Source organism: Nanorana parkeri, unplaced genomic scaffold (genome assembly GCF_000935625.1).
Source record: "Nanorana parkeri isolate BGI_ZX_2015 unplaced genomic scaffold, ASM93562v1 scaffold94, whole genome shotgun sequence".
Classification (NCBI taxonomy): Eukaryota; Metazoa; Chordata; class Amphibia; order Anura; family Dicroglossidae; genus Nanorana; species Nanorana parkeri.
This window is the reverse complement of record NW_017306362.1, coordinates 208,668-223,909: the sequence shown is the minus strand read 5'-3', so window position 1 is coordinate 223,909 and position 15,242 is coordinate 208,668. Positions and strand designations below refer to the sequence as shown.

At 45.3% G+C, this 15,242-nt stretch overlaps 1 protein-coding gene, 1 long non-coding RNA gene and 3 other non-coding genes across 5 annotated transcripts in view; 4 read left to right on the top strand and 1 right to left on the bottom strand.

The window, feature by feature from the left end:
* The window catches only part of CCDC30 (coiled-coil domain containing 30), a 50,126-nt gene extending 49,336 nt beyond the window's left edge, over positions 1-790 (top strand). The window contains exon 24 of the mRNA XM_018552667.1: positions 399-790. Coding sequence (XP_018408169.1) covers positions 399-606 — 208 coding nt within the window. The 3' untranslated portion in view covers positions 607-790. The remainder of the gene's footprint in view (positions 1-398) is intronic.
* A 1,463-nt stretch (positions 791-2,253) lies between these two features.
* TRNAF-GAA lies at positions 2,254-2,326 on the top strand. The gene has a single exon. It is a non-coding gene; the product is annotated as a tRNA-Phe (tRNA).
* A 2,843-nt stretch (positions 2,327-5,169) lies between these two features.
* TRNAL-UAG lies at positions 5,170-5,251 on the bottom strand. The gene has a single exon. It is a non-coding gene; the product is annotated as a tRNA-Leu (tRNA).
* Positions 5,252-7,049: 1,798 nt separating this feature from the next.
* TRNAF-GAA lies at positions 7,050-7,122 on the top strand. Its single transcript has one exon. It is a non-coding gene; the product is annotated as a tRNA-Phe (tRNA).
* A 3,026-nt stretch (positions 7,123-10,148) lies between these two features.
* On the top strand, positions 10,149-12,596 carry LOC108783948. Its single transcript, XR_001941042.1, has 3 exons — positions 10,149-10,264; positions 11,499-11,563; positions 12,573-12,596. It is a non-coding gene; the product is annotated as an uncharacterized LOC108783948 (long non-coding RNA).
* Positions 12,597-15,242: the final 2,646 nt, after the last annotated feature.

Here is a 15,242-nt window from a genome sequence, read left to right as displayed (position 1 = left end):
GGTGACACCAAAATGACTGACAGTCATTTTGGTGCCACCCCCTATGAAAAGTCGGGCACTCAGGTCATGGACCGAGAGCCCGACAGTGTCAGGAGAGAGGAGGGAGAGCATAACTCATCCCGCCGGGTGAACGTCCCCTCCTCCCTCTGCCGGCGTCCATTACTAAGATGGCTGCCGGCTGGTGTCAATTAGATGAGCGCTCATGCGCAATGACGTCACGGCGGGGTGTCACCCCCATCTCCGCTCCGGATGACACCCGGCCTCGGGACGCCCTGTGTATACATACTTTTTATTCTCTTGACCGCTTGTGAAAACAATGCATTTCCAGACTCGCTGAGTGGATGCATGCAAAAATGTAATCCGCAAAATCTATTCATTTTGGTTTCTTTTCTTCCCAGCTTTTCAGAAGCGGCACACCAGAGCTCTCCCGTGATTAAAGTTACTGAAGAAGGAAATGTGGAGCGATCGCCAGAAAGCTCTTTGCCCCTTCCAGTATCCCGCTCTGATACATCAGAAGTTGGATATCTTAATGTCCCTTCCCCTAAGGTCATCATTGCAGCCTCAGAGGACTGTGGAGCACCGGAGCCAAGCATCAACGATGTATAAAACTACTTGTAATGTTTTACTACGAGGAACTGACTGTTCATAGTAAGAATGACCACTATGTAGCTCTTCCTGGACTGAATTAGGTGCCTTCCCTTTAAAAGTGTTTATTTCATGCTGCTAATTGCACAGTGAGGTTGAGACGTCACAAACGACTCCACCATGTAAACATAATATGACTGCTAATGTTTGTATTTTTGTTAGATTATAAAAGATTTTATGAAGAATGCTTTGTCTTCTTCCTGTTTATAATCCATCAATGTATCATTTTAGGATGTCTTTGAATATAACTTATCATTACACATGTGCACGGCAACAAAATTTGTTTTCTGACGAAACAAATGAAAGCGAAAGTCGTTTCCATAAGATCATCAAAGAAAACGAATTGTTCTGCTGTTTCGGAAGCGACGAGCCTCCGAATCCGAAACCGCACACTGAAACTGCAGAACGAGCGGCGGCCATATCGGCTGCTGGCTTGTTCTGCACTTGTGCGCCGAGTGTATCTTGGTACTTGGTATGTTCGACCGCCGCAAACTTGGTGTATACCAAGAGATAATCAAAGATGGCGGTCCGCCGCGCATTCTGCAAATTCATTTCTGCCCGTATATAGTTTTTGTATATTGGGGCATATAATGAATTTGTTATTTCGGATGAACCGCCAAATCAACTGAATTTCGATGATTTGCAGGAACGTCGAAATCCGAATGCTCATGTCTGCTTATCATGTTATAAATAGGGGGGGGGGGCAAACAAAAACTGTTTCCAAAGCACAAACATAATGGGGGGAATTTATCAAAGCAATTGCAACAGTTTTAGCCTCTTAGATAATTTTTAAAAATGTGCAAATCTGTGTAGCCGCTCCTTTTTACATGTGTGCCTGTTTTGACCAGAGCTTGCACTTTTTTCCCCGATTGCACCTGTTTGGCAAAAGTTTGCAACTTTTTACATCTGCGCTTGTCCTGCGGCTGTCTGAAACTGGAGCATCACCTAACAAAACAATCGCAAATTAAGGTATTGGCAAGTACTTGAGGAAAAGTATCAGTACTCGTACTCGGTCTGGGAAAAAATGGTATTGGTGCATCCCTAGTTATAACGCTTCCTCACGCTATCCAAAACAAAGGAAAATAGTTTTGTCTGGGCATACTAAAGTGTACAAAACTTTTCTTGTATAATTATACATTTATTATCATGAGAGTGGAAATAAAATAGTATGTGGTATGTTAAAGAACAACTGTACCCTTATAGATCGGTTCTTTAATAAATCCCCCATCCCCCAGAGTGCAGTCCACCTGGTTATATATTTACACACACACACACACACTTTCCTTCACAAATGTCCCCTCCACATGTGTCATGGCCTCATGTATCCCTATGGGAGAAGTGTACTCACTGTGGCCTTCAGTTCTCCCATAGCAATGAATGGGGCCATAAATCTCTGGGACAGAGAGAAAGATCAATATGTAACCAGCTGGGCTGCACTTGGGGGGGGATTCATTAAAGAACAATTTCTGCTAAAGGTACGGTTGTCCTTTTAAGATGTAATAAAATATTATGCCTAATAAATAGAGGATAAAGTCCTCCACAAGTATAATCTCAATGACCTGTTCACATGACCCTTGTGACATAATTCAGACAGCTATCTCTCATGTGGCCGAAATAGCTCAGTTGGGAGAGCGTTAGACTGAAGATCTAAAGGTCCCTGGTTCGATCCCGGGTTTCGGCAAACCATTAAATCAATTTATTGTTTCTAATGCAGTTGAAAGGATTGACTTTTTTTTTCTGTTTGTTTTTTTGGTGAAAGTAATGAAGGGAGGAAGTAGAATGGATAATACAGCATACATGAGCCAATCCTATTCATGGCAGCCTACATAAAGCACTCCTGTCCTACTTTATGGAGCAGGAAGTGATGTGGATGTGATGATTCTTCCTTCCCCCTCATAAAAAAAAACACATCCTGGAAGAATTGTGGAGTTGTATTTTTTTCTGGCCATGTGAGAATCACTTGATCCCAATGTCAGACCCCTCACATTCACTGGTTTCTCTGTCTCCTCCCCACCATGTGTTGAAGTGTCTATTGAAGTTGATTGCTTATTCCTCCTCCTGCATGACACGCAGTGCCTCATCCCTCTGCATTACACAAAGTGCCTCATCCTTATGCATGACACGCAGTGCCTCATCCTTCTACATTAGACGCAGTGCCTCATCCCTCTGCATTACACGCAGTGCCAGTGCCTCATCCCTCTGCATTACACGCAGTGCCCCATCCTTCTGCATTACACGCAGTGCCTCATCCCTCTGCATTACACACAGTGTCTCATCCTTCTACATTACACGCAGTGCTCCATCCTACTGCATTACGCATAATACCTCAACCTTCTGAATTACACGTAGTGCCTCATCCTTCCGGATGACACGCAGTGCCTCATCCTTCTGCATTACTTGCAGTGCCCGGTCCTTCTACATTACACGCAATGCCCCTTCCTTCTGCATTACACACAGTGCCCCTTCCTTCTGCATTACACGCAGTGCCTCATCCCTCTGCATTACACACAGTGTCTCATCCTTCTACATTACACGCAGTGCTCCATCCTACTGCATTACGCATAATACCTCAACCTTCTGAATTACACGTAGTGCCTCATCCTTCCGGATGACACGCAGTGCCTCATCCTTCTGCATTACTTGCAGTGCCCGGTCCTTCTACATTACACGCAATGCCCCTTCCTTCTGCATTACACACAGTGCCCCTTCCTTCTGCATTACACGCAGTGCCTCATCCCTCTGCATTACACACAGTGTCTCATCCTTCTACATTACACGCAGTGCTCCATCCTACTGCATTACGCATAATACCTCAACCTTCTGAATTACACGTAGTGCCTCATCCTTCCGGATGACACGCAGTGCCTCATCCTTCTGCATTACTTGCAGTGCCCGGTCCTTCTACATTACACGCAATGCCCCTTCCTTCTGCATTACACACAGTGCCCCTTCCTTCTGCATTACACGCAGTGCCTCATCCTTCTGCATTACACGCAGTGCCCCATCCTTCTGCATTACACGCAGTGCCCCTTCCTTTTGCATTACACGCAGTGCCCCATCCTTCTGCATTACACGCAGTGCCCCATCCTTCTGCATTACACGCAGTGCCTCATCCCTCTGCATTACACACAGTGTCTCATCCTTCTACATTACACGCAGTGCCCCATCCTTCTGCATTACTTGCAGTGCCCGGTCCTTCTACATTACACGCAATGCCCCTTCCTTCTACATTACACCCAGTGCCCCATCCTTCTGCATTACTTGCAGTGCCCGGTCCTTCTACATTACACGCAATGCCCCTTCCTTCTGCATTACACACAGTGCCCCATCCTTCTGCATTACACGCAGTGCCCCTTCCTTCTGCATTACACGCAGTGCCCCTTCCTTCTGCATTACACGCAGTGCCCCTTCCTTCTGCATTACACGCAGTGCCACTTCCTTCTGCATTACACGCAGTGCCCCTTCCTTCAGCATTACACGCAGTGCCCCATCCTTCTGCATTACACGCAGTGCCCCATCCTTCTGCATTACACACAGTGCCCCATCCTTCTGCATTACACGCAGTGCCCCTTCCTTCTATATTACACGCAGTGCCCCATCCTTCTGCATTACACGCAGTGCCCCTTCCTTCTATATTACACGCAGTGCCCCATCCTTCTGTATTACACGCAGTGCCCCATCCTTCTGCATTACACGCAGTGCCCCTTCCTTCTATATTACACGCAGTGCCCCATCCTTCTGCATTACACGCAGTGCCCCTTCCTTCTGCATTATTACGCAGTGCCTCATCCTTCTGCATTACACGCAGTGCCCCTTCCTTCTGCATTACACGCAGTGCCCCATGCTTCTGCATTACACGCAGTGCCTCATCCTTCTGAAAAAATTGAAGCAAGAACACTGCTTATGCACAAACAAAAATCCGATCTGTCAATCGACGACATTCGGCCGCGTGATATTGCTTACGAACGCCAATTGAAATCCTCAATGGTTTGTGCATGATGGGGCAGCTGTATGAAAATCGTATGACGGTTCGATCATCGTACGAAAAATGTTGTGTGATGGTTGGAAGGTGTATGGGCACCTTCAGTATATTCCCCACTGATACACCTCAGGATATCTATGGAATCACTACCATTAGGTATAGCAGATGTTACCAGGACCCACATTGATCCAACACAAAGCCTGTACAGGAGTTTTTATTGTTTTTGGCCACTGGGTATACGGTATGATTTCAAACTATGTCTATAGGAGCAGGGATAGATCCACTAGTTCTGTTCACCCTGCTGACCACCAGGGATTTCCTCTCACTTCCTGTTGTAGCTATCAGACGGAAAGTAAAGGAAAATCTTGCCAAAAAAAGGGAAAAAAACTGACAGGGGTTATAACGCTCCCTATTACAAAATAATCATTTTGACTTCAATTGTAATTCATTTAGTTGATGACGGAATATTCTGAATTACAGTCAAAGTACAATTACTCCTTATCCTGTGCTGTCAATAATTACAATATGATTATTTAAAATCCTGGCAGTGGTGGGATTCGAACCCACGCCTCCAGAGAGACTGGAGCCTAAATCCAGCGCCTTAGACCGCTCGGCCACACTACCTTACAGAAACCACTCAATCTCTGTAAGTAATGACTATAACTCGGCTGTTTGTATAGAGAAACATATACTCTGGAGTACTGCTGAGGCCAGTGTTACACTCAGGGTTGTGTTTTTCATTCATTGGTGTCCATTCCTCTCCACTGTTTACATAGATCTCTACAATTGTCACAGGACTCATATAATATTAAAGTGACTTACTCTTGGCCTCTCAAAACAAATTGTAATATTGTGCAGCTTACCACTCCTTAGATTTGATGGATGAATTTTTTTTTTTTTTTATTTCAGTCTTACCTTTCTTTATTTTCAACTAATGATTCTGCCAGTAATACGCCTACTGCATTAGGGTGACAACACTCACTCACTCACTTACTGTACAACTGTACTGTATCCTTGAAGGGGCAGTTTTGTCACCTTAGGGCAGGCAGTATACTAGGACTACATAACAATCACCCCTATCCTCTTCTCCATGACATGGAGGGGTGTTCTGTAGTCCTTACACACTTCCCGATAACATTGTTTGAGATTTCGCTGCAGCATGCACAGGACAACACTGGATTTTCGGCAGTTTTGCACTTGTAGAGAAAGATATAAAATGCTTTTAACTGAATATTTATAAGGCCAAAAGAGCAAATAAAACATTTATTGTTGGGGTTCATATACACTTTAAAGGGACACTAAACTCAGACATTAAATCTTAAAAATACATTCAAATAACTTAACTGTTAACAACAATAAGGGAAATGTGTCAAAACTGGAGCAGACCGATTCTGTAGCAGTTGCCCATGGCAACCAATCAGCTTCTCCCTTCAGTTTGCTCAGTGAAGATTTGAAAATGAAAGAGAGAAGCTGATTGGTTGACATGCACAGCTGCTCCAGTTTTGATAAATTCCCCTCAATGTATCTTATTTGTGTATCACTCGGCTGTAGATCCTCCAATCATCTCTGAATTGGTGCGGACACTGTCCTTCCTTCTGGAGGGGGGCTACTTTTGTTCTCCATGGTCCCTGTGTGTGTTGTAAAGTAGCCACCGCTCCAAGCTCACTCCTGGGATGGACTACAATCTCGCGTTTAGTTTACTCATTTGTATTGAAGTTATAGTCTATCGTTTTTGTTAATAGTTCTTTTTTAAGCCTGAGGTGCATGCAATCAAACACCCAAAAGTGAACAAAATAAGTGCGTGTGAAACACACACAAAAAGTGCACAAGGGTGTGGCTAAATGGTCCATCTCCCGAAGAGATAGGGCCCTTCCTTGACCGCCCCGAGGGCCAGGGGCGTATTAACTGCAAGGCAAACAAGTCGTTTGCCTAGGGCGGCACTTTCCAATTGCACTGATGTCATTTTGCTTACACATCTGGCAATGCGATCCAAAAACCCGCGTGGTTTACCCTTGATTTTTTCTTGCAGGACAGGCTAGGTGAGATTATAAAATGATTATTGTCTGACAAAATGATACACTTCTGGGTGTTTCTTGTTATGCTCCTACAGCAGCCAATGAAGAATGCAAACCAAACCATAACATGTACATGACCACAAGAAGGAATACCTACGTGTCTGCATGCAACTGCATGTGAGATGGGAAAATCAAATGAAATATAATATATTTGACAACATCAGTATAATGTTACAAAATGATTTCACATTGATGAAGTATTTACTCTTTGTAAGGCATATCCAGTACTATTGCATGCTGTAAGGAACTTCTGCAAATAACATTTTTATGGTCACAGATATGAGACTCGTTGTACAGTCACAGATCAGTGACACAACAAGATACAGTCCCACCCCTTTTACTCACGTGCCGAAATAGCTCAGTTGGGAGAGCGTTAGACTGAAGATCTAAAGGTCCCTGGTTCGATCCCGGGTTTCGGCAAAGGGCTTTCCTTTCATGTAATTTTTGACATTTCTCTAGAACAGAAGAGAATAAATTGTGAATGGATTTATTCTGCTACACATAATGCTATGCAAGTGTATATAGTTATCATTCAAAATTATTTTCATTATTTGCAGCTCCCCCAACAAATTACCCCCCCCCCTTCCTGGGTACGCCAGTGTCATCCCCCAAGTGTCTTTGTTATAATTATTTTAAATACCAAACTTTTTCTTACGTCTTCTGGTTAGTCACATGGCATGCAGGCTCCTCTTCCTGACGTCAGCGCCGTAGTGACACCCTATTAAGGGACAGCCCAATGACACCTTCATTCACAGTATGGCCTCAGTCTCCTGGATTGACACGGGACATCAGTTACCCTGAAAGCCTGAGGGCATCTAGTGGCCAAAAAGCAGTACTGCAGGAGACAGCTCTGGATTGAAAGTGAGTATTGCAGCCCAAGTTTTTTTTTTGCTCGGGGACCAGTCTGTATTTTGAACATTAATCTGGAGATGGCCTTTAAGCTCTTTGGTTTCTGCTTCTTACTCTTGGGCCATTTTACCTGGTACAGTGCCAGTTTTTAAACATGTGTTTGGGTTCTCAGGGCATGTACTGGGTTTGATAAGGTGTACAAGCACATAGTGGCAGAAGCTGCACTCCACTTCACATGGTGAGAGGGTAAGCATTCAGTGCCGTTACAAGCTTATTGGTCTACTGGCCAACAGTGCCTGCATAGTTCTGCTGCTCCCGATGCTGCGCCCCCTCTACCCCCACGCATGTTTCTTCTTCAGTGTGTCTCTAATGCAGCTGCCAGATTCTGACCTCATCCATCAAACCTGTTGAACAGAGCTGAGGAGTTTCAAAGGACTTCCCTTGGCTCTGTGCAACAGGTCAGACAGCCCGGGTAGAAGCAGAAGCCTGCATAACAGACATGTTTATCATATTACAGAGGAGCAGTGTTCCTAGTGCCCGGCTTCTTTTGTCTCCTGGAGCCTTTGTGTGAAGTATGTCTGGCCTGGTGTGTATAGCAGGTATGGAGTCCCCTGTCTCGCACACCTATGGGCAGATTGATGTGACCCTGATATTGTCACTCTTATCAGTCTGAGGTCAATGGTAATGTGTGCTCTCTATGGGCCTTTGAAGAGAGATTTTAGAAACACAGGAATACTTCCCTATGTGTTATTTACTCCTGACCTCTGCATGATACTTACACCTGATCTTTGCACAATACTTACTCCTTTCCCCTGCACTCTGTGCTTTTTATTCCTAACCCCTGCACTTTGTGCATTTCTTGCTCCTGACCCCTGCAAGTTGCATTACTTACTCCTGACCCCTGCACTCTATGCGTTACTTACTCCTGAACCCATGAACTCTGTGCGATACTTTCTCCTGAACTGTGTATTACTCACTCCTGACCTCTGCACTCTATGCGTTACTTACTCATGACCCCTGTGTGTTACTTACTCCTATACCGTGAACTGTGTGTATTATTCACTCCTGGCCTCTAAACTCTATGCTTTACTTCTGACCCCTGAAGACTATGCGTTACTTACTCCTGCACTCTATGAGTTACTTACACCTGGCCCCTGCACTCTATGCGTTACTTACTCCTGGCCCCTGAACTCTGTGCGTTACTTACTCATGACCCCTGTGTGTTACTTACTCCTATACCGTGAACTGTGTGTATTATTCACTCCTGGCCTCTAAACTCTATGCTTTACTTCTGACCCCTGAAGACTATGCGTTACTTACTCCTGCACTCTATGAGTTACTTACACCTGGCCCCTGCACTCTATGCGTTACTTACTCCTGGCCCCTGAACTCTGTGCGTTACTTACTCATGACCCCTGTGTGTTACTTACTCCTATACCGTGAACTGTGTGTATTATTCACTCCTGGCCTCTAAACTCTATGCTTTACTTCTGACCCCTGAAGACTATGCGTTACTTACTCCTGCACTCTATGAGTTACTTACACCTGGCCCCTGCACTCTATGCGTTACTTACTCCTGGCCCCTGCACTCTATGCGTTACTTACTCCTGGCCCCTGAACTCTGTGCGTTACTTACTCCTGCACTCTATGCATTACTTACTCCTGACTAGGGATGCACCGATACCGACACTAGTATCGGTATTGTTGGCGAGTATTTGGACGAGTACTTGTACTCGCCCAAATGCTGCGATACCTAGCCCGATACTTGAGCTTCCAGTATCAGGAAGCCGGACTCTGCGTCATTACGTGGCACCCGGCTTTCTGATTGGCCAATAAGCTGGCTCAATGCCTTCTTGTCACCTAGTGACAAGAAGCATGGAGGCGGCTTCCCTGCTTATCAGGCAGCCGGGGGACAAGTCTTTACCTGCTTCCCGGCTATTTAGGAAGCCAGATGGCGAGTCATTACACACCGCCTGGCTTCCTTAATGGGACCTCTGGTATAGGTAAGTAGCAGAAAAAAAATATCGGTACGCGATACAGAAAAAACGATATCGGTGCACTCTATGCATTACTTACTCCTGACCCTTGAACTCTATGTGTTACTTACTCCTGACCCTTGAACTCTATGTATTACTTGACCTCTATACATTACGTCAGACCCTGTGCAGAGTAGGCTCAGGATTTAGATGACCATGCGCCTTCAACTGGTTTGGCAGTTCAGCCACATCTACCATACACAGTTGCATGCTTTGCTTCATCATTCCCCTCCAGGTGCTCCATGTCCCTTCATAAAACTAGCAACCCTCCTGCCAGCATTTCAAAATAATAGTCCCCTTGCTGCCGTCGTGGTCCTCCAGCTTCAATGCTCTGAAGAACAGAAGTATGCAAATCAAGCAGGCTGACTTTACTTTGAAAGCCCAAACAATACCGCACCGTTCCTAAATATACATCGTGTACATTTTTATAATCGATAAAAGCGATCACATCTTTGATCTGGGAAATCACTGAACAATTAGGCTATCTGGCCACATGGAGTCGCCCTGAGCTCCGCTGCTTCCTGGCTCAAGCATTGCACATGCGCAGTCTTTGCTCGGAACGGAAGTGACGTTACACAGCGTGTGGGCTTTCATCTCTGCCAGCGACAGACATGGCGGTCCCGGCTTCTAACCCCAATAACCCCATCGTCTTCTTCGATGTCAGTATCGGGGGGCAGGTAATTTTTTGATATATGGGGCTGAAGCTCCGGGTCCGGTACTCGCCCTGTATCTTGTATTGGACGGACCTGCAGATATCCGGCTTCTCCATCCTGGAGTCACGTGTGCAGACCCTGGCAGGCACACAGCAGCCCATTCAGTCTCACTTTGCCGGCAGTGTACTCCATGCAGTGCATGCTTGTGGCTGGGGGCACGCTGTCCCAATACAATAACCGATGGGGCCGTTTCTGCTTTGGTGTGAATTGCAGCAGCTTCAATACACATATGATAAAGCCAAGCTGAACTGCAGTTTACATTGCAGGAGCATCAGAACAAAAGCGGAACAAAGTCTGACAGTTTGTTTCTTTTAGAAAGCAGCCACAGCCTGTGTAGAAAAGTCTGTCCCCTGCCAGCATGCTGTACAGAAGGACCCTTACTCTCTGTGGGGAAGCAGTGGCCTCTCTGCACAGGTCCAACATGTCCCCTGCTGAGTCAGACCTCTAATTCAGCAATCTACGGTGCTCATGCTCCCAACTGGTTGTAAAACTTTGGCTCTGACTCAGCAGGGGGCATGTTGGACACTTGCAGAGAGACCACTGCTTCCACACAGAGCAAGGGTCCTTTCCCGCAGCATGCTGGCAGGGGACAGGCTCTTCTTCTCAGCACTCTGCACATGTTTTTGTTTTAATCCACAAAAAAAAAATTTTGTTGTTTTAACAAAGTTCATTTAGCTTTAAAGGGAACCTGTCATAAATGAACCTGATGTGACAGTTGCCAAGTGTCTCAATTTCTGCAGGACGGATCCCCCTTTCAGTACAGGGGGAGTCCCCATAATTCCCTGTTGGTCAATGGAAACGGGACTCCTCTGCCTGTTATGATTTGTGACTGATTTTTGCTTAAAACTGCCATAAAATACCCTTTTCTCCCACTGCATATTCAGCTCCCTGCCCTCCCGTGTCAGTGCTTTGTGCAGGCAGAGCTTAGTAACAGCCAGACCCCTCACAAGCACCCTCACACAGACTTGTATTGTCTGACCAGTTCTGTTCCTGAGAGCTGATTACTGAGTGCACTGGATCTACTTCTGGATCCTGTTTAGGCAACCTGGACAACTTTTGTAACAGAGAAGTAGAGGCAAAGCTATAACACTGGAGGCTGTCGGTGCAATGTCTGACTGCCATATCCAGATTGTAATGTCGGTTTGTTTTTTATTATTTAAAGACTAATACCCTCATGTTGATTTTGTTTTACTTTCAGGAAGTTGGACGGATGAAGGTGGAGCTCTTTGCAGATGTCATTCCCAAAACAGCTGAAAATTTCAGGTAAAACTCAGAAATGACTTTTTCCTGATTCTGACTTTTCTTTGGACTATACGCTGTGGTTGGCTGGGAACTTCAAAGACCACTCAAGCATAGACACAGTGGGGGAGGAATTTATCAAAACTGGTGCAGACAAAAACTGGAGGAGCTTTGCACGACAACCAATCAGCTTCTCTTTTAAGGTGAGTGAAAATCACTCATCCTCATAGTTCGAGCCGACGCGTGACAATGAAACTCACACGTCGGCTCAATAGATCGGGAAGTGAACGAACGCGTACCGTCGCTCGCTCACTTCTCGATCATGTCCCTGCAGAGAGCCGTGACTGTCATTAACGGCTCCCTGCAGGGATTCCCCTCCCCTGTCTGATCCTCCAGCGCTGACTGGCGGAACGGACGGGGGAGGGGCGGGTACAGCTTCTCTGCCTCTAGATAGGCAAGCCAGCTGTCAGTCACGCAGCCGTCATAGTTGTAGGGATCCGCTTCAGCGTCTCAGTATACCGCGAGCAGCAGCTCGCGGTATACTGAGCCTAGGGTGACGGGAGGACGCTAGTTTGTGTCCTCCCGTTACCCTAAGGAGAACTATGGGGAAAAGCCTTAACCCCATAGTTCTCCTTTAAGAGCTCGTTTGCACCAATTCCAATGCGTTCCGGCACAGTTAGCTGCTGGAACGCACTGGATCGCATACTGTAAGGCTCTCTGCAGTCTGGGGTTGGTTGGGCGTGGCACTGCATTTAAGTCAATGGTACCGCAGCCACGGCTCCCCGCCGGTAGTGCCATCACCCGCAGCAGAAAGTGTGGCACAGGTTTGGTGCGTTAGCAAAAAATAGTGCATGCACTGTTTTTCGTGATCGGAACGTGGGCAGGAAGCCTAACGGTATGTGATCCAGTGCGTTCCAGCAGCTTACCGTGCTATAACGCACTGGAATTGAACGGGCCCGTATGGTTGACTGCTGGACAAATTTATATAAATTGTGACCATTTACTGTAACGTGTATCTTTCCTCTCTTTTCAGGCAGTTTTGCACCGGGGAGTTCAGGTATGTATCCTTTATCTACTGTGTAACTTTCAACTATCTCCCCTGCCCACCATAAACCGCCCCTCGCCCATCTACACCCTTCATCCCATATTGGAATTAGTAAACTCGGTGTTGTCTTCTATTAATATGGCTGTGGATGGACAGATGAGGCTCAATATACTGAGTTTTTGATCTCCAGTTCAGTGACTTTGGACTTGTGGCTACGAACTTGGACATCTGTAGAAGTGAATGGGATTGCAGAACACATGCGCGGGCATGGCCAAGATGGAATTTCCCCCACTTTATAGTGATTTCCTCTCATTTCCTGTTGTAGCTATTGGACAGGAAGTGAAAGGAAATCTCCCCAGTAGGACACAAACGGCAAAGAAAGAGCTGACGGGTTATAGCCCTCCAAAGCTTAAAAAAAATAGGCTTCAGTTCTACTCTAAGAAATGTTGTTTTATAAAGAGCTTTAAGGAGGTTTTGCCTAATTTGTATTTTTCTGTATGTGTTTAGTATCACTTTTTATTTTAATTTGTATTACTTTTTTAATTATTCATTTTTTACTTTTTTTTATCACTTTTGTTTTAATTTTAACTCCTTTAATTATTATCACTTTTTTTTACATTTTGTATTTTAACTTTTTTTAAATTAATTTTTTCACTTAAATATATTGCTATTGCACAACTAACAAGCCCCTGTGTGATAGCGTTCGGAGCTGACAGGTTCTCTTTAGGGAACCTATCCCTTCCAGTACAGTAGTCCTAGCACAATTTCCTGTGACAGCTCTCCAGTCTCAAGGTTCACACGGAGCAGAGCGGAGAACTGACGTTCTCCGCTCTGCTCCCCGCTCTCCATCCTGATGTAATTTGCAGTGGTCTTGGGTCCCCCAGAAGAGCGGGGGACCCCGAAAACCACAGTGGGCAGAGAGGTGACGGACGGGGATAGAGGCGGTGTTCAGGGATGGGAGGGGATGGACAATCAGACTGCTTACAGTTATCTTGGGAGGCTGTACAGCCGCTCAAGATCACTTGTACAAAATGGCTCCCCCTCTACATTTAGTCCTGTTTGCCCGAAGCTGGGGCTAAATGTAGAAGAAAAAAAAAACACCCACCCTGTGCCAGAAATTGCATATCCCAGGAGTCAGGCGATAGGTTTTCCGCACCCCTGTGTAATAATGATTACACGGTATCTTTTCTATCTGCCTGGATTTTAGCATTAAATTAGAACCATAGCAGCATATAATGGAAGGAGAGCCATAGAGACCACATATGATGAAACCTTTCACAGTTCTCCCCGTTTTGGGTTTCTAGCTCCCCATTTCTCATCACTTCAGTAATTGTTCCCACTCTAGAATAGTAGGGGGCATGGGGCGGCATCACTATTAGAGCAGTAGACAATGTTGTAAAAGCCTTTTGACATTGGAAGTGGTAAAGGGAAACAGAAGGCTGAACTCCAGGAACATGAACCAAAAAATACCCTTGAAGTGTAGTGGGGCGTACAATGGAAGACCGCAGGCCAGCGAGCTGAAGAGAAGAGGCTGCGGGACACCAGTTGCAAGGAAGGAGGAGCCAGTGCAAACAAAAGATTAGATTAAGTAAATGTGCTCTTTACTGGAACACTAGGCAGAAATGAGCATTTAACCCTTGCATTTTTTTTGGGGGGGGGGGGAATATTTTTTCTTTAACCCTTGGCTTTTTTTTGGGGGGGGGGGGAATCCCACTTAATTTCCCTGGTTTTTTTAATTAATTTTCAGGTTTAAATACCTGAGATGAGATGCCCTGCTGTACCTGTGTGTTTTGTGGAAAGAAACGGCCTACTAGCACGCACAAGGATGGCTCCATAGGACAATGCAAGGGAAAGGAGTTACCCTAAAACAGGATATTGGGGCCAGTGCTCAGGGCACCAGCTGATTCTGCAGGAAACTAAAACTTTTAAACATCAAGGAGCAACATCCATTGGAAGTGATTTTATCAGTATTTGAAATAGCTTAAAAACCTTTTGACTTTAATATTACTTTAAGCTTTGAAAATTAATTGCCTGATGTGCTTGGAGGAAAAAAATAGATGAAAAAACAAAAACGTATGTTTTAACAGCCTTTTAAACTGCAGAAGTGGGCCTGGGCCTTAAATTAGGTCACATGCATTGCAGGAAACGTGCAAAGATATCACATGTACGGCGGTTGAGCAGGATCCCTTTGTACGGCGGTTGAGCAGGATCCCTTTGTACGGCTTCTATGAAGCGTTTGCTGGGCTGCGATGGCATTGATTTCTGACCTCGAATGTAGTCGCCAATTGTGCCAGCTGATACTTTTACTACATCCTCTATTTATTGTTCCCTGCAGGGTAATAAAAGACTTCATGATCCAAGGAGGAGACTTTGTCAATGTGAGTTTCCAAGACAACTCCGCATCATTTAAACTGTTTTTATGGTGTGGTAGTTTTAACAAGGAGTGTCTGGGGGAGAAGAGACTGTTGTAGATCCTATTAGTCCTGTGGATGGATAAGTATACAAAGATATACATTTAGATTTTTATTTGTTTTCAGGTAATCTATAGTTTGTTTATTGCAATATGTTTTAGTATTTTAAAGCTTGACTCCAGGAATTAAAAAAATACCCTTACAATGCCCATCCATCACACTCGTGCACACACTGCAAGGGTTAAAA